The following is a 27347-nucleotide window of genomic DNA, read 5'->3' as shown; positions in this document are numbered from 1 at the left end:
TGGTCCTGAAGGCAACACGTTTAGAGGGACCAAATACTGGATCTTGGCCATTACCTAAACACAAAATGCTGAGGACTTCCTTTGAGCATTCCAATATTCCAAACAAAATAATTTCTGCAGGTCTGAAATTCCTGTAGATACGGGCATAGTATAAATAATTCATTAAACACACAGTGCAACTCTCCGAGAAGTTTCCTTGTGGGAGAAGACAGTCTTGTCAAGAGTTCAGCAGCCAGCAAAATTAACAACTTTTCCCATGTCCTTGAGTAACAGTTTTAAAAATAATGAACTAGATGTGGGATATAAATCACAAAATTTCTGTTTATCAAGGAGATCAATCACATCTGTTGGTGAAGCACTTTTAGGGAGGAAACAGTACACACACAGCATTGTATTTTCATGGAAAGAGACTCAATAGAACTGCCAACAAATTTTCAACCTTTCAGTCTTTCTAGGTAAGAAGCCTAGGGAACAGCGAAGAAAGAGGCCACCAGAGCTGGGCAGAAAAATCTCTAATTCTGATTATTAGACATCCTTTTAAAAGGAAAAACTAGTCTAATAAGAGCAATTCCCTTTTGCTCATTTGAATAAATTCAGTGGGTCACTAACATTAGTCACTTTTTTTTTTACAGCACTTCTTTTTTTGGGGGACCACTTAATTCCTTCCTATGAAGCAGTTAAGACTACTACTAAGGTTTCACATTTTATCCACTAGGTCAATTCTAGCAAACAAGTCTTCACTTAAACCCTACTAAAAAATTCTATTCTTTCATTATAACTATGACTGCTTTTTTCACAGGGGAGAAATCCAGAGACGCAGGCAACCCAGAGATGTCAGGATTTCTCCCTGAAAAGAACGTTAGTTCTGGATGCACACTCCAGAACTCCTTCTTAGGGAGTAACTTAAGAAAATCTCAGACATAAAATAGTACTGTCATTTATGAACAGGAAATTTTTGCAACAAGATGGAGTTCATGTTAATGAGCATCTTCCAAAAAACCGCTATTCTGCAGACACACAGAAATACACTTACAGTCCACGCTGCCTTCTATGGGGTGTGTAACACAAGCTACTGTTCAATGTAAAAAAAACTGATCTGGGAAAGTATTTATGTTAAAAAACATATATTAAAACTTATTACTTTGACTCTTGTAATTCTTTAAATAAACTGAGTTTACAATACTTACCTAGCCACGTTGCAATAAGAACAGAATCAATTCCTTCTATGGGCTCACATATTCTAGCCACTACTGGATGTATTTGTTGTGACAGGTAGTACTGAGTATCAATAGTAAGATTTTCTTGCTTTTTTAACTGTTCTGGAGCATATGCTCGCTGGCTGGCACTGAGATCTGATCCATCCTAAGACAGGAGACACATACAAAACCAAGCGTGAAAAAAAAAGTCTATACAAAGGCTTATGCCTCAAATATTATGCATTATTTTAATGCAAAATTGTTACACAATCATTCTCGTTTGGTTGATTTATAATGCATCCAATACAAATCCAGCAGTAGTAAAAAAAAAAAAACTGCATTGCTGATGCTGGCATCAACCAGCAAGTTCAAGAATGCAAAACCAGCTTGTATTATTGCAGCCTACACGTGCAAATCAGTACGAGCAGACAGAGTAAACAGTCCCATCTGTCAATTCTGAAATGCACAATGAAAACACATTGTAACCATCAGCCCAGTTAAAAATACACGGAGGGCAAGCATTTTGGATTCACTTTGTACTGAACCAGAATTATCATTTTGCACAACAAGCAAATTCTAAGTCGTGGATATTAAAACTATCTCTGTTTTGCTAGGAAATTTATATTCTTTGACCCTATTAAAAAAAAATAGAATAAATGGTCAAAGAATGGACCATCATTCATTGGCATGCGAATAAATAACAGAAGCAAAAGAGTTGATTTGGAAAAGTAAATTCTAAAATACTCAGAAATACTGAAAGAAATGCATGGTGACATATCAAGACGAGAGAGAAACACCACTCAGAGGTTAAAGTATACATTACATTCCTCTCCGATTCTAAAGAGGAAGATAAGGAGAAAATAATTGAATTTGGGAAGGCAATAATTAAATTGAAAACAGTAGTCATGGAGGAATTAAGTATCAACTCTAAGAAGACAGAACTCTTCTGGAAAATGTAATCCATTTAGTCTGTAGAATTGTATTCCCAGTCCCCAATTGCACTAAGAAGTTCCATTTTTAATGTGTGTCAAAAATCTTAGAGCAGAACTTAAAGTAGTATTTTAGCAAGCATTCGGTAACAGAAGTAAACCTTTATGGGGATCGGGCAGGGCAGGGGGAAGTATCACAACTTTTTTTTTTTTTTTTTTGCTAAGTACAGTTCTTTTTTGTCTTTTTTTTGGCAAAATAAAACTAATGCATTAACATATGACACCTTCATTTTTTCATTTAAGATGAGCTACTGGTTTCAATAGGGTCAGCAACCATGGACTGAAAACCCATCACTAATGAAGACAGACTGCAAGCCATTCGTCCCTCCTACTCCTTTCACACAACTTAGTATTCAGAACAAAATTAATTTAGGACTATTCAGCTCATCCAGCTGCTTTGCAAAAATAATTACAATGCAATTCCTTCAGCTCCCTTCTTTCAACAAGTATATTCTTCTCTTGTATTGTGCCACTGTTCAGCCGTAACCACAGCCCAACTCTCATAAGTCTTGGCAGCTTTGCCCTGCCAGGCTAGGAACTTTCCATAAAGTCAAAATACAGTATCTTACAGCTTTCAAATAACAAAGGAGCTGAAAACAGTGGTTCATCTAATTTAACCTACACATTTTTTTTAATTAGCAAAACCAAAGTGGGGTGTATATTTGTGAGATAATTTAAATTTAATTTTAATTTAATTTTTAAGCATTTATAAGATAAACATCTGAAACCAGAAAGATGCTCAAATTCCTCAGTCTATACACAGAGCTACTGCCAGACTCAGTGACTATAAATTGAAGATACAGGTTAAGACTGGAAATAACAATGACCCTATTTAACCACTACCACCAATTAGCTTTCCAAGTTTTCCAAGAATTTCCACTATTTTCTTCTGCTTAAAAGGAAAACTGGATATTTTCCTTAAAGTAAATTTAAGTTCCAAACATGAATGAATTCAGGGAAACAGCTGGATGAGCTGAGCTTATCACAATGACTCTACAGAACCAAATTTAGTACAGAAAACCGACTATTTTAAGGTATAACATAACCTCACCACAAAGAAATGCCAAAACATATTTTTCCAGGAGCTGAATTGGTTTTCTTTGCCATATCTCAAAACAATACCTAGTATTTAGCTATAGGGAAAGGCATTTTTACCTGACAAATGATATATGACACTGTGTCTCCTGCCTTCACCTTTCGGCCTTCTTGAGAGTTTATCCACATGGCAACATGCACATGTGGCAAGTTTTTTTTGTCAGGATAATCCTGTGGATCTTTTGTCAATGCCTAAAATACCAAAGGAGAAAAGAGAAACGTAACTATGAGAAAAGTATTTTACTTCAATGATGGACAACTCAGAACTTTAAAAAGACAAGATTACATAGCAGCTATCTTCATCCATCTATTATTTACAACTATATCTGCAACACACAGAAAGGAAGATGAAAAAACTGTAATAAATGTATTTTCCATACATTAAGCCCTAGGTACTAGTGCTTCAAACTTTGTAAGTGTAACTATTAATAAGAGGATGTTTTTACAATTACTGTCTGAAAAATGCATTAGAGTTCATAACAGTTATAATCATAATGCAATTGTTTTAAAATTAAACTAAATTGAAGATGAAAATATTACGCAAAATACAAAAACAGAGTCAGAGATTACCCTCTTATTCCTGTACCAGTTAAGGTCATAAAGTAAATCTGAATATCAAGTAGATAAGTGTACTTAACAAGCCCTATAGCAAGAGGATAAAACTGAATTTAAATATTTCCATGTGTCTCATACTACTGAGATTCCCCAAAGAGTTTTTCCTTTAAATAAAATAAAATGCTACATTTAAATATTTGCTGTCATCCCAATGCTTAGAAACAACTACATTTGATTTAATAGTTAAATACATTCTTTTAAAGTAGCAAAACAGAAGAACTTCAAGTATTTGAAGTGAAGGTTCTGCTAGATACGTATCTTTTACTAGGACACCAAGTGCGCTTAGAATATTCCCATCAGAACATTCTTTTTTTTTAAGTCAACCATAAAACCCAGTGATTTCTTGACACTCATATGACAACCTGAACACATATCTTAACTGATTAACACAGTCTTACAGAGCAGACAGATGTCCAGCTGGCAAAAGAAACTTTGGATGGAGCACATTTGGGAAGCTTCTTCTATGAGAAGCATAGAGGGGCATGCAATATCCAACTCATTAGTGAAATACCCTCCTAGCAGGGAAGGGGAGGCTTTCAAAATTAAAAAGACATGTTTTATCATCAAGGATTCACAAAAATAAACCAAAACCCCAACGTTGTTGGTAAAACTCCTGTAGGTAAAGCAGAGTATTTTATTTCTTGTTGCAGGGAATTCAATCTCAAAACGACTACCGGCTTTCTTCCGCAAAGCTTTCTAGGGAAATTAATAATAGTAAGCTTTTATGAGGGTTTTCTAGAAAACTGAACATTTGATTCTTTTCCATTGAATTCTTTAATTTATGTATTTTAAACCTGAAATATAAAGTAACAATTGAGGAGAAAACTCCTGATAGCATGAACTATCATGTCATTCTGTAAGTGCAGAATGAATGTAGGATGGGACAAGACACAAAGATGTTATTCTGGGGCCTCCAGCCCCAGTGGGTCATTTTTTTCCTCATACTGCAGGATCTTTACAGTATGTCCCATGATATTTAGTATCTAGTAAAATTCCTGCTATTTCACAGCATCATAAGGATTAAAAATATTTTTATCAGCAGTCAGTATATTCAGGAACAGTAAAGTTTAAAGTTCTTCTGAGACAGAAAAGAGCTGAGAGATCATTTACCTTGTTTATTTCAAATTGATTGACTGGGATCTGACCACTGATCACATTTTCTCCAATTTCTATAAGTCGCCTCTGAATATTTTCCACGATTATGTCTCGGGGTTGATCAGAAAGGATCTGACCAATTACATAGCTGCAAAAACAGTCCAGAAATTAAGAAAAGCTTAAGACATGCAAAGCAAATTACAATTACAATAGAGACAATCCTCTCTTCCCCTGGGTTATCCCTAGAAATTAAAGAAGCTGAGGATGAAGTCTGACGCAAAATTTACAGAAATTTGTCAGGATATTTCATGCTGTGTTTTATTTATTTACTTATTTTACTAAAAGCAAATTATTGCAAATAGTTCTAACGCTAAATAATGATTTGGAATTGAGTGCAAGTGGTTTCTATTTTCTGCTCCCTTATCACGTTGCCATTTATTATTCCATAGCAGGTATCCTAGAATGGGGGAGAAAAGAACATACCAAGTAAGCGAAGACTTGCCTATTTCTGTAAAATGTGGTTGGAAGATCTGCCAGCTGCAGAAGAGTTAGTCACTAAAGAACACTCTCAAACATTTGTATAGCTTTAATTACTAATACATTCCTAACTTGGAAAAATTTGCTTCTATTATGATGCATCTTTTCTTAGAAAATGCAAGTCTTAAGAACAGTAAGCAAGTGTGTGGTGTATTTTTACAGATGTAAAAAAGTATTCATTTTTGGATCCATTTGGGCCACGAGTTATTTAAGTTATGTTTTCAAGAAGTAGCATACGAGTCAGCAACCAGATGACCACCTCTCCACTCACTCCAATTTTCTTTCTACAGTGCTAAATGTATTACTTCTATTGAATTCAGGCATGAAAATGCCTTATGCAATGACACTTATCAAACAATCAATCCAGTATCTGCCACAAGTATCAGAAGCATCAGAAGAGTCTCCTTTGAAAAATGGAAGAGAAGCAGTCTTGGGGAAAAGGATCACCTCCTCAGGCTGCACTCAGTGCACTTCCAGCCTTATTAGAGGATGCTGAAAGGCATGACCACCAAATCTTTACTCATCTTTGAACAAAACAAACAAACAAAAAAAAAACTGACCTAGAACCTATGACTCCAAACCATTTTAACAAAACTTCAGTTCTGATTTATTAAACAGTATATACAAAATTGCAACAACTCAAAAGCACAGCTTCCACAGAAGATGGAAAACCAGATAGTGAAATTAGAGACATTTGGACTTGCACAAGTATAACCTGTTTCCAATCAAAACGTAATGTTTACCATCTCCTACAAAAATCAGCCAAGAAGTACTAACACTGATGTCAGTTATCAATCTGTGCCATGTGCTATCATACATTTACAAACCACATACTGTTTAAGACAGAACAAAGAGGACAATGCCCAAAAGAAACTCACTTTCCAGTCTCTTTTGCAAGATCACACCAGTCTCTTCGGACTATATCCAGTCCTTTCAGTTCTTGTTTAGTTACGTATTTCCCATCTCCTGTTGGTTCCACAGTCAGAGCAGCGTACTTCTTCTTCTTTAACAATAGCAAGGACTTAAAAATTCCATCAATATCAATTTCCAACAATTTGTAGAGCTTGTTCACTTCACTTTTGATCTGCGAATGCATCAACATCAAAACCAAATGCAACAACTTAGTAACTACGGACAAATTTAACTTCCATCCCCAAGTGCATTATTCTTTAGTTTTAAAACAAGTAACATTACACACTGTGTGTTTGCAGTCACATTTTAAAGACTGGTCAGATATCATTAATTAATTTAGTACACAGGAGTAACTACGAGCTACTATTAAAACCAGGGTTCACTCATACAGCCCACTAATAGGCAGAAGTATAACTGAACATGAAATTTTGGGAAAGAAATTATTATCCAATGAAACAGTGACATTTCTTAGTGTTCCTCATCAACAAGGACAATTCTTTATCCCAATTTTTTAATAAAAATTATGCAAAATGAGGAGAATGTAAATTATAAAAGGGTTTGCAAAAAACAAGTAAATAAATAACGCTTCCTTGAGGAATAAACCAACAAGAAACATGAAACAAGACACATACAAATCACTTTTTTATGACACAGCAACAATATTGAGAGCCACATCACAATTGTGATGCTAGATTTGAGCTTGCTTGTTTACAGACATAAGTTTATTAATTTTTAAAGTTTTTGTATTTTGTAATTGATTTTAATCAAAACATATCTTTCTGTCCATTTTTTTAATTAAAAAAACAACCCCAACTGATACATAATACAGAAGTACAATGGATAAAAAAGGTTTAAGATCTCACTCTTAAAAAGAATCATTAAACAGGTGACAAGTTCAAAAAATTACCTATCTTCTCAGCAAACCTGACTCTAAGACAGAAATATTTACCATACTATGCTGATCCTGTCAGACTTCATAAAAATTATTATTATTTAACTGATCCTCTCCATTTAGTCAGCAAATGGGAGTACAGGGACAAAAAACAAACCAGAATGAAACCACACACACACAGCTAGAGTAAGATTAAACTTTCTTACACACTGTTGTAAATACATTTAAAATTATCTATAGTCTTGCATGTGGCAAACAAAAAAGAGAGATTGTTCTCTTCCATGCCATCAGCCCTTCTGCTACTTGGTTACCAAGACATTAAGATCTCGCCATTTTCTGTGCTCCTGAATGCATCTACTTCTCAATGTACCAAGTAGTATGAAGGCAGAAATATTCTAAAAAACCCTAGAATCACTCTTGCCTTAAAATTACAGGACTTTTATTTAATACTATACTGAATAAAACCTCTATGTTTTCTTTGGTCTTTTAGAGTTTTCATAGCTCTCATTTTCATCACAGTTTCTTTCATCTTTCAAAAACAACTTCACTTACATCTTCTATTCAAAAAGTTCTGAAACATTCCTCGCTTCTCTTCCAAAATTTCAGAGACCCAAAAAACTTCCACATCACCAACTGCCAACTGCTAATCAGAGAGATCTCTTCTGTATTTGGTATTCCTTGGAAATTAATATTTGAATTTACCAGTGGAATTCTGATGGCACATTGAGTGTAATACAAATTACATAACTAAACAAAACTGAGAGACATCTCTTGTGAAAAAAAGTCAAAACTCTTCACATTGTACCTAGAATTATGCGGAGGAGGAATTGTACCTTACATTTTGGCTTTCCAAATATTGAGATAATCTCCTGCTAACTTAGGATTGGTAAAAAAAGCTCATTATGCAATGAAATGTTTCATTTAATTTAATCACTTTTAAAAATGCACAGAATAGCTACACCTGAAGAAGAGCACTCTGAGATTTTACTACCTCATAGATTCCACACATTGTCCAGTTCTTCCTTGTGGGCTATTCTCTGCTTATGCCATGAAGTCTTCTCTTAATACCATCTGCTCCACTCAGAATAAGAACACAGAAAAAATTCCCTTACCTTATTCCCCAGCTTGAAGACTTCATCCAAATTGGTACTATTAGTGTTTATCATAATGGAATCTGTGTCTCCATAAATCACTTCAAGGTTCATCTAAAAGAAACAAACTGCTTTGAAAAACAAAGCATAACTACTCCATCTTTTTTAGAGCTCACACCTTTTTCAAGATTCAAAAATATCATTATTTGTATACCTTAAATACCAAAAAACAGAAAAATGTAAAATAAATTTTTACTGATTAGTCTGTATATTTCATTAAAACATATTTGTATTTAAAAAGAATAAAGAAACTGTAACCACTGATATGTTTAAAAAAACCCCACTGCTCAGCTGTGGACATAATAGAAGCAGGTAATACCTTACTACATGAATACTAGAAAAATAAGTCAGTGAACAAGTCTGATCTTGAGAAACAGCAGGAATCCTAATCAAATATAACTTTGGACTGCTAGGATACAAGAAGATCACTTCAGCTCAAAGACTGCTGGACAAATTCACACAACGGATTTAGTCAAAGTGCCTGAAAGACAATACCACAGTCAGGTATCTTATCCCATTTGTAGCCATCTCAACAGTATTGGAGTAAAAAAACACAGAAGAGAAAAGATACTTAGATACTCTATTTCAAATAAATCTAGTCCAAGTATTGGCCAGTGGGTAACAATAACTGAGAATACCACAGCACTGTCCAGACTAGGCTGCTCTTCTTTACACTTTTTCAGATCATGTATGTGGTTTCCTATTTCCATCTTCCCACCTCCATCTTTAAACTTCTGCTGTAATCTAATTATCTGTATTAGTCCTTCCCTGGGCAGCAGATCTTTCAGGGAACATGGCACTCCTTTTGGATAAGGATCTAGCTAATATGACTCACAAGTTTTGTGTTCCCAGACTGAACTACTGAACAGTTACACCTGGAGATCAATACAAACATCTACTCAGTTCCTTCTCTCTGACTGACACTCTGCCCTTCACACATCACCTTTCATTCTGATCCGCCTAACAGTTCAAATGACCTACTTGGAAAAGGCTGTGTTCAAACACCAGCCAGACTTCATAATACTCTGGGATAAAGGAGCAAACTCTACACAAACTGAGGCACATAAAAAAGCCCGAGGTGCATAAGAAAGGCATAGCAAGAAAAAAAAAAAAAAAAAAAAGAGAAAAAGTGCCAACACCAGTAAATTTCACCAAAAAACCCAGGCAGATGAATCTAATTACATAATATTAACTTGAAAAAATAACAAAACCCCATGTCTTCAGTGGTGGAAAATCAATGCAGCTGTAAAAACTGCAGCATGGCTATGTCCATATTAAACTCCACATAGTCAAAAAACCACCTTGTGACAGAGTTTAAGGGATGCCAAAAAATAAACCATAATAAACCACTAGAACACATGGCATAACAGGTCTATGAGTAAACTCTAATTAGCACTGTTGCTAATTTGCTTGAAACAGTCACGCATAGGCTTCAAGCAGGGGCCAGATCATATCTGTGGTAGGAAAAGAAAAAAGCTATAATCCATTACGAAGGATTACATTTGTAAATCAGGCATCCTAAGAAGTGATTTCAGGTCTGTTTGGGTTACAGTTCTCCTAGAATAAAAAAATTTCACCAGGTGTGCTCTTTAAGGGTTGTTGTTTAATGAAAATGCTCAGCATTACCTTCTGCACCATCTCCTTGGTATGCATCAAAATCTGAAATAAAAAAAATTATCAAAGATTAGTGTATGATATAATTACAGGCTAACACATGCAAACATATCCATTAGGTTGCTAACTCCAAATGCTCTCACCTTTCAAAACAAAGCAAACCCCCTCTCTCCTGGCAACACACAGTCACCTCAATACTCCTATTACATGAGTAAATTCTCATTTGACCTTGTATTAATGCTATTATTAACTCCCCTAAAACAAGATTAAAACAAATCTCAAAATTGCATATGCACACACACATTCTACCTTAGGAAAAAAGGAACACTGAATCAAATGGCTCAAATAAAACCTAATCAGCAAGGGCCAGAATTAAGTCTCTTTCAGTAATTTAGGTCAGTTGTTGCCCTCATATCCATCATCTTACCTCTGAATGTCATTTTTTCCCAAAAACGTCCTGTCTTATTCAGTACAGCCTGCATAGTGTTCACTTAATAAGACTTAGTCAAAAGGTTGATTATCCCTGTAATGATCTCAAAATGGGTCACCAAAAAGCAAACTTCTTACGGAAACCAGAACTGGGACAAGGAGCTGGGATAAAGATAGGATACAGATGTTGAATCAATGGGCAAATCCAAGTGTAACTAAGCTTGTCACTCAGCCAAGAGTGCATCCCAAGTTCCCCAAATGCTCTGAATAGCATCTCTTTGAACCTCAGAAATAGCTATGGAGACCTCATATGAGTAGGCTCCTGCTTCCATCTACAATAGTGGTCAGCACAGTGGAGAGGGGTAGGAGAGCATATCATCTGAAGCCACAGGTACAGCTGTAGCACAGAAAAGAGAAAGTAAAACCAGCTTGATGAGAAAATGTGTAGCTGCTGCAGGAGGAAGGGCTTGGTGAATCTTGCACAGCTGCACAAGAACCAACATCTGGTCCACTCCTTCAGTCACTTGGCCATGCATGGTTCCACTGTATTCCCCATTTCCTTCTTGTCAACATCCTGGTGCTCTGGCACACAGCTCCAGATTCCAGTTCCCCAGTTTCAGTCCTTTCCATTGTCACTCAGCATGAACCTCAGTTCTTCTTCAGCTAACCTTGCTACTCATATATTTATATTTTAGATTTTCTTAAAGAGGATTACTTTGAACCACGTGTTACGTTACAGCAATGACAGATCAGAGTCTATTAGGTGGACCCAAACAATTTGGAACTATAAATACAGTCAGGCAACACACTATTTTAACAGCTTATATTAAATTTAGCAACCTAGCCTCAGTTTTACTATTTTTCATACATTAAATTGCAATACTCCTGCATTTGCCAAAAGGTAAGAATTATGACTTGCAGTCAAGAAGCCTGTGACAGAGAGCTGAGCAGTAGAAATTAGCAGGGATGAAGCAAGAAAAAGGACTAACAGGCAAAAGCTGGCCGTGCTCACTGGGAGTAAGACCACCTTCAGGGAAATCTCATGACTTTCATAAGGCCAAGGAGTCTAAAATCAAGCCAAGAGTCCTGACTGTTGCGATGCTGACTACAGCTATCACAGCAAGCAATCCTGAAACAGGGTGACATGTCCACCTCTATGTAACAATACAAACCCAAGATAACAACACTGTGATTCCTTTAAGATGGCAAGTTTCTTTAATATTTCTGAACCTTCACACAACCACAGTGATGCACACTACAGTATGATTTTTTTTCAGTTTGTTTTAAATTATGCACTGAAAGCTATATTCCCTTCAAGGCACTTGAGGACAGGTTCAGTTCCAAACTACAATGTAACTTTGACACAGTTGACTCACAATGCATGCCCCTGTCAGGGTTATTCCCCAAGCACCTGTGGATATCCATAGTTTTACACTCTCTGGATCAAGTTCAAAACACCCAGTTGGTTTTAAGACCATCCACTGATCCTGTAAACTACATACTTGGACAACGTGATGCCTGAACTCTGCTGAAAATGCAAAGAACTCAGCTGGCCTCAATCTTCTATACAGACAAAGAAGAACAGGAAAATGCTGAGTCTTAGCTGTACATTCACATCAGGCTGTAGATGCTCAGACACACCTGATTCCATTTTAATCAGAAGCTTAAAAAAGGTATTCCACTTCTATTCATCTCCTGGCAAGTGATTCAGACAGCACGACCCCACCACCTATCCATGGAGTTTTAAAATTATTCTGAAGACACATCACTGGCATCAAATTTCATATAAAGTAATCAAAATTGCAACATATTCACCACCCTACAACCCCTTCTCTCACTTATTAGCTGATTCCTACAGAGAAAGGTTATACCTCTCTCTTAGTACTCCAAGAGTAAACAGGAGCCCCTAAAACAGAATTTTAAAATTGGACAGAAATTAAGAGATTATACTGAAAAGACAGCCTACCCTTTTCCCCTCGATAATCTCTGGCCTTTTCTACTTCATTCTCTGAAATAATGCTATCTACTAACTATTTTTTAAAAAAAGGAATACACCTTACTAAAAAATATTTCGACTGTGCAAAAACCATGTCTCAGTTGTCCCCGAGGACAGCAGTGGGTGTAGGTAATCAAAACAAGAGGGTCACAGTCGAGTAAGCTTCATCAAGTGACTGGCATATGCTAGTGCTACCCAGTCTGACAGGAGATCACTTGTAAGTGCCAACAGCTACAAAACAGAAGGTTATAAAGTATTGCTAAATTCATTAATAAGGCAGTCGGTAGTTATCTGATTTCACAGCAACACCTGCATATTTATCTTCTCATTACCAATTGGATGATGGAATTTTTTTCAAGCACATTTCAAAAATCTGCCAACTTCAAGTGTAGAAAAAAAAATAAACTTTGTAGTTAATTTTTCCCTTAACAAAGTACAGCTGTTGAGAATAATTGTTCAAGATCTTACCCTGTAATGTCAACTGCAGCAGAACAAAGAGTATTTAATTAGCAAATCTATCCAGTAATTCAACACCTATTATATAAAATGCCTTCGTGATTTTATTCAGGATAATTTGCTAAGAGGGTTATTACTGACATTCAGATGAAATTTAAAATTCCTACGCAAGTCGAGTCATAATAGCAGTAATGATCCCCCCAATCAGGAGATACTGTGTCACACAAGGTTCTTTAGCAATGCAGCAGCCCATTTCCTGACTTCTTAATTCCTGGGCTCAGCTCAGTGAGAGCCCTTCATGCCAATATTTCAGTCAGCAATACATCCTTAATGGGGCTCTATTAAAATACCTAGAATAAAAAAGGCTCTTTTTTTTTTTTTGGTTAAAAAGAATGACAGCCTCGCTGTCATATCAATCCTTGGCGGTTTCTCAGAAATGCACAGGAAGGGAGGCTGGGACGACAGAAGAAAGAAGGAGAGAATAGGAAAAATGGTATTGGGTAGTTTCCTTTTGCAAATAATACTGCATTGCTTATGAGAGCTGGATTGTCTCCTATTGCAGACAATCCAAGAAGGAAGAATTAATTGCCTGGCAACCCATCTGTACAGCCAAGGCCCCCTCCCCCCCAGCAAACATACTTCTAAAAACCTGTGAACTTCTCAGCACAGTGAACATCTGTGAAATTCTATTTTAACTTTTTTCCTTGAAAAAGGAAGACCAGCAACACACATTCTCTCACCCATGAACTGCAATTCAATATAAACTGAAGGACTGTAATTGCAGACAAGCAATCATCAAACAGCAAAGTTCGTTGTCCTAATCCCACTCCACCTTGCTAATTACCTAATTAAATGAGGTTGCGATTTAAGCCAGGGAATGATTAAAAATAAATATATATACAAAGAACAGCTTTACTATTATCCATTACATCAAATATTTTTAAAGATTCCTTATTTAAAAACCACTAAAGAGTACCTTCTGACGAGAGGACGCTTTTATGGGAACAAGCTAATATACCCAAGTTAAAAACCAATGAGACAGGATACAAAACTAATATGCTGATGCAAAGATTTCTCCTGAAAACATACATTTTGTGCAGATTCCTGGTGTTGCAGACATGAAGGAACAGAATGGGCTGTTTTTTAAGAGCTGACTGAAAAGACTGAGCAGAATCATTACAAAAACATTGTACCAGAGATGCATCCCACCCAAAAAATAAAAATAATCACTTAGGCTTCACTTTGCTCAAGGAGAAAAGCCAGCAGTCTTAAGGCATTGGCGAAAACTGTATTTTTGAAGACTACCTATAGTTATCTACAGTAGACCTGATATATTTTTCCACCTCATTTGTTTACTTGTGCAATTATATAGTAAGAAAATAAATCTGTCACCTGCTTTACTAATTCCTATTAGCTAGTCCTTCCCATGACACAGAGGAATAAATGGGCTGGAAAAACTGTGTTCCAGTAACACCACTCACTAATCTACCTAAGAAGTATTTCTGAACCTCTGTATTTTTGCAACCTATTCATTAGATTTGCTAGGATTTTGTGTTAAGTAGCCTCTAGCACTGATAAACCACAGCCACGGGATGCTGCAAAAAGATTTTATTAAGAAGGATTTTCCAAAAAGGTTTTTGTCACTGGACAAAAAGGCACATATGCCCTAAGCATAAGCGAAAGAAAGATGGAGGCCTTGTTTGCCACAGAGAATGAAGAATCACAATATAGCCTTTGTATCAGACAATGGACTTGATTTAGAAAAGTTTGAGTGATCAGATTCAAGTAGTTAATAAATAAGTTTGTTTCAAAGACCTTTTACTGAATATTTGCTGTACTTTGACAAGGCATTCAAAGCTACACTTCTCCAAAATGTATACTCTTAGGAAACATTAACAGCATCAGAAATATACCCCACACTGCCAAAATTTTCCCTTCCATGTTGTTTTAGCGTTTGGTTTGGCTTTGTTTTTCTTTAGAAATGCTGACACTGACAGCCAGTGATACAACATAGCTTGTGTATAAAACCAGTATCACATGGAGCCCCAAAACCAAGGGGAGAATGATTCCAAGGGCTGAAGCAGTGTACACAAAGATCCAGTGATACATGTTTACGTGCCAATAAAAACTAGAACCTTTTGCCTCACTGAAACAACTGAAAACACACAAAAAAGGGCAACAATAGAAATGTGCTCAACACAACAAAAATCTTATGTACCTCTGTCACATTTTGACAAGGAATGCAAAGATGACAGTAAAGCAATGAAGATGACACTGCGAATCAAATTACAACTTGAAGACAATATTCCCTTGGTGCCAGAAACAATTATATCTTTAAAATTCTGCAGTACCTCTATTTCAAGTATTTGTGGTGAGATTTGCCGAAGAAACCAGAATTAATTACTAACTAAAATGTAAAATTATCATTTATTCTACACAATATATTATAAACCATACTATACTAAAGTAAATTTTGCCTATTTTGGAAAGGATTATTTTGTTATTAGGACAAAGGAAAGAATAATGAAACATACTCTTAACAGTACTGAACAAAATTTAATTTAAAAAAAAAAGCCAAAAAAATACACACACACAGAGACCAACTTCTGTGTTGGAAGTGATTTTAAAATCTTGGAAACAGAGAAACGGAGTGCTCAACAATGAAACTGAACCCTTGAGTGCATAGAAGGCAACTGCCCCGGTTCTGACCCCACTTCCCAGAAGTGTCCTGTGTTCCCAGAAGCAGTAAGAATACAATGTCCGTGTGGATAACTAGCTGTGAAAACATGTCAGTGTAGCATGGGCGTCTCCCAACTCTCCAGAGAAACCAAACACCCGAACCAGTGACAGCTCCTAGAGAAGCACTGGGGCTCACCCTGGTGCCCACCCATGACTTTCTTTCTTTCAAGCTAATTCAAAACTCAACACCTAAAACAAGTGAAGGAACAGGGAAATTTTTTCCATGTTTCACTTCACGAGAAAACAAGATCCACAACATTTAAAACCCCTTGAAGAATGTGGTACTCAAACTAAATTCAGCTCATTAACTCTTGTGATTTTTTTTTTCCAAACCATTAAATAAATCCATGGTTGATGAACATTTTGTAGTTAACTAGAAGATGCAAAGGTAGCTTTGCCTAATAAGATAACTGCAACTGTATCAAAAGCTAAATCATAAACCACAAGAAAAACCACTAATAAGGAAAATATGACAAGCATCATTTATTACTTCCTAATAAAACCAAAACATGTGTTAAGTTATTCAATATTTAAATACATACAGACAAGCATATCCTCTTTAGAGAAAACATCAGCATTTGTTTCAGTGAAATGAACAAACATTTAGACAGGAAAGCTTTGCTTTGTTTCCCCAACTGAACAGGTTTAACACATTCAGCAAAAGATAGTCAGTCTTTCACTAGAAAAAATGAATTACAAGAACAGTAAAAAACTGAAATTAATTACTTATAAACCAAGGTTTCCTGTTTGGTGAGACAAGTTAGAACCCAATCAAGGTTTAAACCAGAGCACATAGGTTTGCCTCTGAATAACAGCAAACTCTATTCCCAAAAAGGGAAGGATAACCACACCATCCTCCAGATTAGGTTTAAAACTACAGTTTTAAAAGTTACCTTTCAAATATATAAGCATGTCTCTCAACCTAGAAGTGACAAAATTTAAGTACTGTCCCATCTCCAAGAAAAGTTACTCTCTTAGCCATATAATTAGAAGTCCCTAGTCAGGGAATATGTCTTAGAGTCAGTAAAGACAGTTTTTCAAAAACATCAAGTATGTCTATAAACCTGAAAAAGAAATAAAACTAATAATCCAAACAATGAAATATTTTTAAGCAGTAGCCAAACTCGGTACACTACCTAAGATGATGACAAATTACTCTAGAAACAAATCCTCCCTCCACACTCTTTTTTTGAGTAAAAAGCAGAAAACAGGACTTACAACTGTGTAAGGCCCTTCTCCCTTATTTTCCATCTGTTAAAGAAAACTTTATTACAAAAAAGAAAGGTATAGTGCAGGAAAGGTCCTCTAGGGCAACAAGGGCGTATGAAGAGTTGGCAGGAAGGGAACATCAATTACTTTCTTAAGGCTGTCCTGGTCAGTATCTTTTAAGTAATAACCACAACTTGTATGGCTGGAGAAAAGGGAGAAGAAAAGCAAATGCTGAAGGGAAAAACAGATGCAGAGCACACTTGCTACCTGATGAGTATTCTTAAAACAAAAAGGGCCTCTATTGAAAAACACAGCCTTTTCCTTGAAGAACCATGGGCATTTTGCAATAGCTGTACTGAACAGAACAAGGCAAGCTCTGCCTAGATACAGGCGGATCCACTGAAAATAATCCTGAATTTTCATAGGAGATGAGAGGACACACTAGTCTCAGTAATGAATAGATTGTGTGTGGATGTTGTGTTCATCAAAAAGTCTTCTTAAGTGGTTTGAACTGCTTTAAAACTAAACTGCTCTTTCATCATGACTAAATGGTTGTCTATCAAACCAACATTTATTCAAATTCAGAAAAGTATTTTAGCCTCTAACTGGCCCCCCAAGAAAGTTCTCTAACCACATTTCTTAAATGTCATGCAGGATTTTCATAAAGCATATAATTTTATTTCATTAAATTAGATACATCTAGACAACACAACAGTTGTTTTTATAGAGTTAAACGATACTTATCCTCCATGGTTGTAGCTGGTGTCAGCACCGAGAATTGCTTGGACAAGGAAGGATCCATTTGACATGGGGCAAAATTATCTGTGCTAAGAGGCTTTCCAAGATGGTAAGGAGAGCTTTGGACCAGGACTGATAGGGGCAGGAGTGCATGTCCATGATGACAAGCCAAGGGTGGGGTATATTGTGAACAGAAAGACCAGTAACCAACAACACAGGGCTGAAAGGGGCCCTTTCTTCAAGCATATCCACATGAATAAGGACAATGTTACAGAGAAAACTCTTGCACTTTCTAGGTCATCTCCATTCTCCAAAGAAAAGGATCATTCTGAAAGACTCCAAAATTATCTGCTCCAGATCTGATAGACTGTGAGCCTCTCTGATTAAGGAAGGAGAAGTTCCTGTACATTCAGCTTTCCAACTATACTGGGATGTTTAGGTTTCCACCAAGCTATTCATATGCAAAAGATGAGAGATCAGGTTTATACAAATGCCTAGAGAGTCCACAACTGTACCTAAAAAACCCGCATGTGGTGAAAGCAAGTCTCTTTCTAGGATTTTTTAGGACTGTCCAACAACCACACATACACACAAAATTAGAATCTGCTAAAAGATGAAACTTGCTATATCAAAGAGAAGTTACAGTCCTATTTCATGCAGGACCATATACACCAAGTGCTGGATACAAGGAAAACTGTTACTTCAAATAGAGAAACCTTAGTCTCTGACATTGTGCCACCTTTCCTGGTTACAACAGACAGTTGAAAGGAATTTAATTATGACTATTCCAGTTCCAAAGACTGATGAAACATCACTGAAATGAGCACCTGTAACAAATAAGGATTTTTACCAAGGTACCCATATAGGACTGAACAACTACCAGCGTTCAAGTCTTACAAAATCACAACAGTATTTGGTACTGAGTAGGAGCAGGGCAGGTTCCATCTCCCATATGTCCAAACATGAGCCATTGCATTGATGTGGCTTATGCACAGTCTCCTCTAACTAGCCCCTGTGGCAGCTCTTACCTGCCTTCTTAGGTGGTACCAGGGACAAAAAAAACAGTTTCATCTCTACATGGGACACTTAAACCTTTCCTGCTTCAGGCAGGACCTCGTGATTGCTCCAAGGACGTGAAAATACAATGAGGAGCATGCATAGTTAACAGCATGAAGTCTCAGTCATATTTCCAAGATGGAGCTCCTCAGGACATAAAAGACTCCCCTAGAACATCATAAGAATTTGTAAAGCATGCCAGAAATAAAATCTATTGGCCTACCAAATGATTAGAATATGTATAATGTAGAAATATTTTATTTTTTTAAAAAGTCTCATTTGAGGTTTTAAACTAGTTTTTAAACTAACTACAAATTACTCGTTAACAATTCTAAATTGTTTGTTAAATAGGTCTTGCAACTGTAAGTCAGGAATACGAACTGTAGTGTGGGTTGGGGCAACTTCACCTTCCTATGAGGACATACAGGAAAGAAAAGAGCCCATGTCAGTGGAAACTATTGTCTTCCCACAGACATTCACAATATATCATAATCACTTAAAGAGCTAAGGATGGAACCATATTTGATGTCATGGAGGTCCTGCAGAAACAGAAACTTGTTTCATGACACAATTCTGGGAATACTCCAATTGAGAAAAGCTGAGCTTCATGCAAAAGCAAATTCCTGAAAGGGACCATATCAGCCTCCAAGATTTCAGCAGCTAATGCTCAACTGGCCAATTACCTGAAATTGTGGTCTAAGGCTTTTTTAATACCATTTATAACCTCTCTCATAACCCAGGACATTTGTACTGTTTTTAAAAACAGAACAAATTTAGAGGCTTATCAAAGCATACAGTTTAATTTTTCAGCACTATGAGCTCATGCAAAGAAAGTACAATTTCGGAAGCTTCTTTTATGCATTAGTCTGTTGTTAAGCACTCCACGTACAGCCCACCCACTTCAGTATTTAGAGTTTTATGGCTTCATTACTAATGAAGCTAAGTTGCTAAATTGCCATTGTACAATCCCACAGGACATGGATTTGTTTGTTACTTGTAGAGAATATGGAAATTTGAAGACTAGGAAAACAGACAAATGTGTTTAACCTTTCAGCATGACCCTCTAGGAACCCAATTCAAATACTGACTTTCAGCCACATAACAGATTAAAGTAGTGGAGTTTTGCCACTCATTCAATCCACATAATTCACATAAAAAGATATTGCTCAACAGGAATACATTTCTATTCTAATGATGGAAAAACCTTAATTACAAATGCAACTAAAGCATGCTACTTTCATAAATCCATTACTAGAAGAGAGGCATGCTGATTATTTTTTAAATCTTTAATTTGTCATTTAGACCTACTGTTATCTCATTTGTAAAGAATTCAAAATACATTTGCACAAAACTAGATTTCTAAAACATTAACAATGTTTATAAATGTCTCACTTATTTCCCTACAACTTGACAGGATTGATTTCATGCTACATACTTTAACTCAATCAATCTTTGACTTTGGAAATTTTCATTTAAATTCTTCATCCCACAACTTCTGCTAAAGAAAGAACATCACAACCTAAAGGTTTTGTTTAATCTAAAAACATAGCTAATAAGCTTTCCTACTTCTTATTACAGGAGTTTGAATCGTTAATAAAAAACTCAGCTTTCACTCATATGCCAAGGAAGCCTTCTTTCAAAGCTCTCACTTGCTCTCACTTTTCAGTTTAAATGGAAGGCACCAGCACTAATTTACATTATTGTCACACCAGTCATTCAATATCCTCATTAGAATTATATCTGAAATGAGACCTGCAGGGGCCTGAGAGAAGTTTCAGTGCCAACGTAATAATCCAACCACAAGCACTGGTGGCCACTGGCTTGATTTCATCCACTGCTATTACAGATACAAATGTTGCTAAGCTCCTTTTTAATGCCCTTAGATAACTACAGGTACCTAAAATAAACAAACCAACCAACCATCCAAACCAGAAACAAAGGCAGGGATACATTGTAAGAACAGAAATCCCTATACGAATTTTCTGATATTCTAAGGCCCGTTTTGAACTTAAAAAAAAATTAAAAATAAACAGAACCACAGACTAGATGAGGTTGGAAGAGACCTATGGAGGTCATCTGGTTCAGCTCCCCGGCTCTAGCAGGGCCACCTAGAGCTGGATGCCCAAAACCATGTCCAGACACCTTTGAGTATCTCCAAAGTTGAAACTCCACAGGCTCTCTGGGCAACCAGTGCCAAGGCTTGGTCACCCTTCCAGTAAAAAAACATTTCCTGATGTTCAGATGGATCCTCCTGTGTTCCAGGAAACAAAAATAACAAAACCCAAAACATAAACAAAAAAATATCTATCATTAAAATGACACAAATGCCATGAATATGCCCATACATATTCCCAACTGAAGAATATCGAGTCCCCACAAAAAAATCAGGAATACTTATATTTTTACTTATTAAAAAAAAAATACATTAAATCTGCTGGGTTAAAAAACAAAACAAACAAACAAAAAAAAAAACCACAAAAGAAAAACAAACAAAAATACCTGCCCACTAACCTACAGGATACTGAAGTGATACTGTTACTTTCCAACACAGGTAACACGAATTGTGGCAAGTCTTGATGAGCTGTGAAACAAGTGACTTGAAAGGATTTTCCCAGGAAATACATATAAAGGATGGCTGATAAAGAGACACTTCTCTTCTGCAGGTCATGTTGTTTTCTTAGCAGGGTACCCCAGTACAGTTTTGTACTGTACCTGTACAAAACTGTACGCTTTGATAAGCCTCTAAATTTGTTCTGTTTTTAAAAACATTACAAATGTCCTGGGTTATGAAAGAGGCTACAAACGGTATTAAAAAATGTCTATGAACCCAGACATTTGATGATATGTATATATACAATAATAGGAAGATATACACTTTAAAGTCAAGAACCAACCATAATGTGACATAGATTAGTAAAAATATTACCCTAAAATATGATCTAGAATGGACTTCACTACATCTTTCTCAAGCTTATAATCTTATGGTATTGGCAGCTACAATCTTAGAAAAAAAAAAGGTGGGGATGGAGGGAAAGGCTGAAGTGAAGCCTGACAGTTCTGTCCTGGCCCATCACCACAGGGTTGTTCAGATCAATTACATTTAATTAGAATGGATCAATTGTCCCATCCACCTGAACTACTATAATTTTTTTTTTTCTGTTTAAAGTTCTCCCTTTTCACGAGCACTTGCTCTCCTACAATCCATCACATAAGAAAACTGTCAAAAAGCTGAAATATGGCAAATTCAAAGTATTTGAATATTTATTTGATTAAAGTATAGAAGATTATCCTTATTTGGTTAAAGTACAGAAGATTATCCAGTAGAAGAGAAAGGTAATTAACATCTAATTTCAAAGCTTTTTAAATGAGCCTCATCCCAACCACACTATAAGAGTTCTACACTAAAGAAGTTTCTCATTTTCATTCAAAAAGGCACACCTGGCAGACCAACAGTAACCGTGCGAAAGAGAAAACAGAAGACAAAGAGGCATTCAGATCAAGCAAAAAACACGTTCCCTACTTTCTTCCACATGTGCTTGCAGTCTTATCATCAACTGAGTAACATCTGACTAAATGAGGAACGCTCACCCTAAGAGAGAGAGGTAATTTAACAGGTTAGATAGAGGAGAAAAGATATTTAAATTGCCTGGAAGCTGAGCAATAAAAACAACTTACAAAGCCTCTGGCATACAAACTTGTAGAGTGATTTTGAAAAGGGTTTGCTGACACTGCTGGTGGTCGACTTTGCAAGCTTTAAAACAAAATGACTGTGCAGGTAATTTTTCTACAATGGCAAAACAAAATCTCCACTCTTAGCTGGAGATTTACAACCGTCCTGTTCTTCACCAGGTACAGAGTCAAGCCCCCAGCACTGACACAAGGTGTGTGCAGTTGGGACTTCTGCAAAAGATGTTGCCTGCTTTGAGAGAACATCTCCTGTATCTAGTGTTAAATATTTTTATTTCCATATACTGCAAGCATCCTTTTCTCTCAAGGCTTCCCACTGTGCTGCAGAAGACATCACAAGCAATGGAAGTGGAAAAAAAACAAATACAGGATTCTTCAAGAACAAGTTTTTCTGAGTAGTAAAAGGAAATGATCTATACACTGAAAGAAAATACCAGAATTTCTTCAAAAACTGGGCAGACCAACATAAACTGAAAATCAGTTTGAGGCTCACGTCATGAGTCAAGCCCACCTAAAAAGCAATGATTCAGGAGAAACATTAAAAACAACAAAGTCTTTACTTGTCTTATCAAAGGAGGACCTTTTACAAAAACCACCTCTGATCTCAACAGTGAGGCAGATGTCTTCCATACTAATGCTTCCCTATAGGAAACACGGGGACAGCTAAACCCAAGAAGCACAGATGTCCCATGAATCCAAGTCAGTAGTTCCCAGTGAACGCCTGGAAGAAGGAGGTTACGTTTTAACTGTCCCTCACCCCCCTCTGCCAAAATAACAGATGTCTCTTGGAGCAGAAGCAGCTTCAGAAAAATACTCCAATTGCTGCTCCTGCTGTGGAGACAGGAATTTATGATGGGCTGCAGGAAGCACCCCACTGGCCTCAACTCTGAAACACCGATGAGGGCTGCATCATAAAGGACTTGCATACTGTGAGGGACTGCCAAGCGTACCATAAAGCAAGAACACCAAATTACAATCTTAATCTTGCTTCCCAGCCCTGTATTTTCAGCCCTCAGCATAGATGTTTTTTCCCCCCGCAGAAAGCATTAGGTGTCAAAAGGTTCATAGACTTGGCTCACTGATTGATTTCCAGTCTAACTGATTTGTAAGGCTAATTAAGGCATGGCCAAACTGTGTCCATGTCTTACTTAACACTGGTGTTCAAGCAAGTATCACACAATCTGATTAAAATTGACTAAAAGTGTCTTACTTCAGTAATCACTTAGACAGAATGAATTTTACATTAGCAGGATCAAGCACACGTCAGGCCTCAGTGGAAATGAAAAGGGCTTATAGTAATAGGATTTATAAATCCACCACATTAGGTTAATGGCTAAATGATTTACATGTAACTTTTCCCCCTCCTCCTCACCCTTCAACTCACACACAAAAAAATCCTATATTTGGCACTTTTAACGATGAGTGTCAAGGCAAAAACAGACGTTCTTTTTAATTAGCTGAAAATTAAAAGCCACAAGTGATCCTTTATTAACTCTTTTATTGCAGAAATAATGAATTAATTTTTATAAAGCCAGAATTCTTGAAGACCCTAATGACCTTTTCAGACAACCACAACGAGCTATCTACATGCGCATAATGAAGCTCAAATGGTTTGAACCAATAAATATGCAACTGATAAAGTGAGATCCTTATTCCCTATAAAATTGTCAGTAATGGGAGTTCTTCATGTGACTATTTTCAATTGCAGAGAAGACTCTAAAAGCCCTTGCTCTTTCTCAGCCAGCAATTCAATCCAACAGTTAGTAGCAGTTACTAATGACATTGGAATATAGATGGCTTAAAGCCAACCCTCCCTCTTTGCAAGTGTTGGAATGTCCTACACCATGTGGTAAACCAGGTGCTTTGTTTTGTTCTTTTGGCAGCTGAAGCTTTCATTTTCTGGAAATTTGAAAACAAAGTCATTCAGCTGAGTCCCTGCAGCACCAGACAGTTGCATCTGCTTCATTCACTGGATAGAGGCACAGAAGTTCATCCACAAGTCCTACCTGTCCCCACCTCTCTCAAAAGCTAATACCAGGTCAGGTGGAAAGAGTGAAAGCTGAAGTTAAATGCACATCACCTTGATTTTCAGCAAAATTAATTAAAAATTGTCAGATAATAAGGTCAACATTTCTCAGTGATACAGCGCTTTGCATTTTCAGGTCACTGTACAGACATTATTAAATGAATCAAACACTAGGATTAAGTTTAACTGCCAACAACATAAGTTTAAAAATAACTTATCAAGCATCTACCAATTGTCACTAGGCACAATTACATTATCACCACCTCACTTTCTTTTCATGGCATTAGGAGGCCAGACAGGCAGTTGAGCAGCACCTCTCCTCTCCTTTACAGCCCAGGTCAGGAACAGAATCCCCTTACACATCCACAAGCACCGAAAACTCCGGGTTGACAGACGTCAGTTTGCTTCTCTTGGGAAGTTACCACAAGTTGTTTTTGTTGCAAACAAGGACTGTGTTAGATGAAAGCACCACAAAAGGAAGGTGCTTGTTTTTCAGCCCTGGCCTGGTGGCACGACAATAGCAGCAGCAGAGCCTGTCCCTGGTCCTCTCCTCTCCCTTGGCCCTCAGGGTATCGGGTTCACATTCTTTCCCCACAAACACTTGTCTGGTGTCACACAAAAGAGTGACCAACAAACCTGATACAGGCCCGTTAAATTCAGACAGCAAGGCACCACACAATGACCTTTAGAAGAACGATATTAACAGGTGGCTGGTGTCTAATACAAATAATTGTATTACACTTTAGCAGCATGGACCAAAGTGGAAACACATTGTCTTGTCATCAGCAATTGAATAAGCCAAAGTAATGTTACCAGAATACCCTTTTAACACTCCTCTGTTACCCTCCTAACTACAGAGAACACCTCCTGTGGCAGAGCTCGGCCGATGAGCTCCCGACCCTGTCACAAGGTATTTCATTTGAAAGTTTCACTAGAGTATCTGCCATTTCCTTCTCTAAGTAAATCAGGCATCTCCCTGTCAGCCTTTGGAGATCACACAGAAATGCTTCACAAGTAAATTCAAGCACTGCTTATGAATTTGCCCTGTCTTTCCCCTTGGAAGCAGTCCACCGAAAACACATCCCTACTTCAATTAAGAAGACAGAAGCTGGTAAAAGAAGCTCAGCAAAGTTCTTCAAAACCCGTAACAGAAACCACTACAAGTGATCAAATTAAACGCCCCTGCTCACTAATTAGTTTTTCCAGTATCAATCATCTCAAATTAGCAACAGTTTTCATCAACCTTTAACCCTGAGACGAGTCACTGTTTTGACAGGACAGACAGCTGTGGCAAACAGCCGCAACATTTTGGGACAGACAGTGATTTCCGACCACATCTACAGCCAAACTCCACTTTGCTGGGGCACCGGGGGTCCCTCGGCATGCACCCCCTGGCCCTGCAAGGCTTGCACAGCCCGGGCACATGCCACTGGCAAGCCAGGCTGCAGCACAGGGCCAAGCAGCAGATCAGTTTCCTGTCAGCTGTGACAGGCCGACACTTAAGCTGCTCAAAGGCTTCTCATTCTTCCCTTTAGAAAGGGGAGGGCAGGTTCAAGGACACTCCAGCCTGCCTAGAGTATAGCAGGGAGAAAGCTAGGAAATCACACCTCAAAACAACAGGATAAGTGGTAACATACAGCTCAAATGTCCACACATAGATAGATGGTGCAAGTACCATGAAAGTTAACAGAAAACCTGCCTACAGAGAAAAACACTGAAGAAAGACATTACTTAATCTTCCATGTAGTTGTGCAAGTCATCTCAGCGCTCTGCTCCTACAGCAACAAGCCACAGGCAGCACATTCATTAGGGAACTGCCAGCAAACACCTCAGCTGGTCTGGAAGAGCAGCACAGAGAAAGAATAAATGGAGCATTGGTACAGGACATGTTACTGGGTACAGCTCAGCAATTGCAAACCATCACACATGGCCAGAGCATCCAGACAGGCCCAGAACAACATCCCCTCCCTTCTCCCCTCCCAGGGAAAAAGCAGGTGCTTGCTCGTTCAGCAGAAATCAGCCCCTCCATTTGGTTTAGCCAGAAAACAAACGAGAGTCTGGGCAGCAAATCCCACTTTCATCCTCCTAAAAGCCCGTTTGGAATAGCCAGGTGGATGCTGCTGGCTGGCACCTGCATCATCCTGGTGTTCATCAGCAGTCTGTCCTCCTCATCTACCCCACCCCACAAACTCCTCACTGTAATTCAAACAGGTGTGAGAGTGGAATTTTACACAACACCATTGGTACCTTAACTCCAGGGTCCTACCTTTATCTATAGGCAACATGGTATTCAACTAGAGAGCCTAAAAACCAAGAGCAGTAGTCATGACAAATTTGGGAAGTGACAAGAAACATAAAATGTAGATGCTTTGGCAGTGAAGACATCTATCACTTTGGGGAAGAGGTGAGGGAAAAAAAGGGATATTAAAAAAACAAGAATTTGCGATGGAAGGCAAGTCAGCAAGAAACAAAATACAGTTGTTCAATGCACCTCCAGTGTTCTTATACATGTAAAACTATGTAAAACCTGCTCCAAAAGGCTTTCCTCCACCACAAAAAAATCTCACTACATGCACTCATAGAACTATACAATGGTTTGGGTTGGAAGGAACCTTGAAGATCATCTAGTTCCAACCCCAAGTGTCAAGCAGCATCCAGAATATCAATACTACAGTGACATGACTAAACTGCCCTACAGCAACATGAGTCAATGCATCATTTCAAGAGTTAATGCTTGGTTCATTAAGGTAAAAGGAAAGAAGAGAAGTTAAAGGAGGAAAACAAATACAATTAAAACAACTTTTTTTCTATAAATTAACTATGTAACACTTAAGAGGGCCTTTTGTTTTCTTTTTATCTGAGCTGTGCTCAGGTATTCAGGCATCTCTGACACTTGAATAAGGAGGAGCTGCAAT

At 37.4% G+C, this 27347-nt stretch overlaps 1 protein-coding gene across 2 annotated transcripts in view; it reads right to left on the bottom strand.

Moving 5' to 3' along the window:
* POLA1 (DNA polymerase alpha 1, catalytic subunit) overlaps positions 1–27347 on the bottom strand; it is a 196954-nt gene that overhangs the window by 117925 nt on the left and 51682 nt on the right. For both annotated transcript variants that reach the window (XM_027884228.1, XM_027884229.1), the window contains exons 27-32: positions 10109–10141; positions 8444–8536; positions 6406–6611; positions 5006–5138; positions 3341–3472; positions 1188–1362 (exon numbers count right to left, since the gene is read on the bottom strand). In XM_027884228.1, coding sequence (XP_027740029.1) covers positions 1188–1362; positions 3341–3472; positions 5006–5138; positions 6406–6611; positions 8444–8536; positions 10109–10141 — 772 coding nt within the window. The remainder of the gene's footprint in view (positions 1–1187; positions 1363–3340; positions 3473–5005; positions 5139–6405; positions 6612–8443; positions 8537–10108; positions 10142–27347) is intronic.

Source organism: Empidonax traillii, unplaced genomic scaffold (assembly GCF_003031625.1).
Source record: "Empidonax traillii isolate 1590-97213 ecotype Southwest subspecies unplaced genomic scaffold, ASM303162v1 scaffold140:size1466565, whole genome shotgun sequence".
Lineage (NCBI taxonomy): Eukaryota > Metazoa > Chordata > Aves > Passeriformes > Tyrannidae > Empidonax > Empidonax traillii.
Note: the sequence above shows the minus strand (reverse complement) of the source record. Positions and strands in the feature narration are given on the sequence as shown.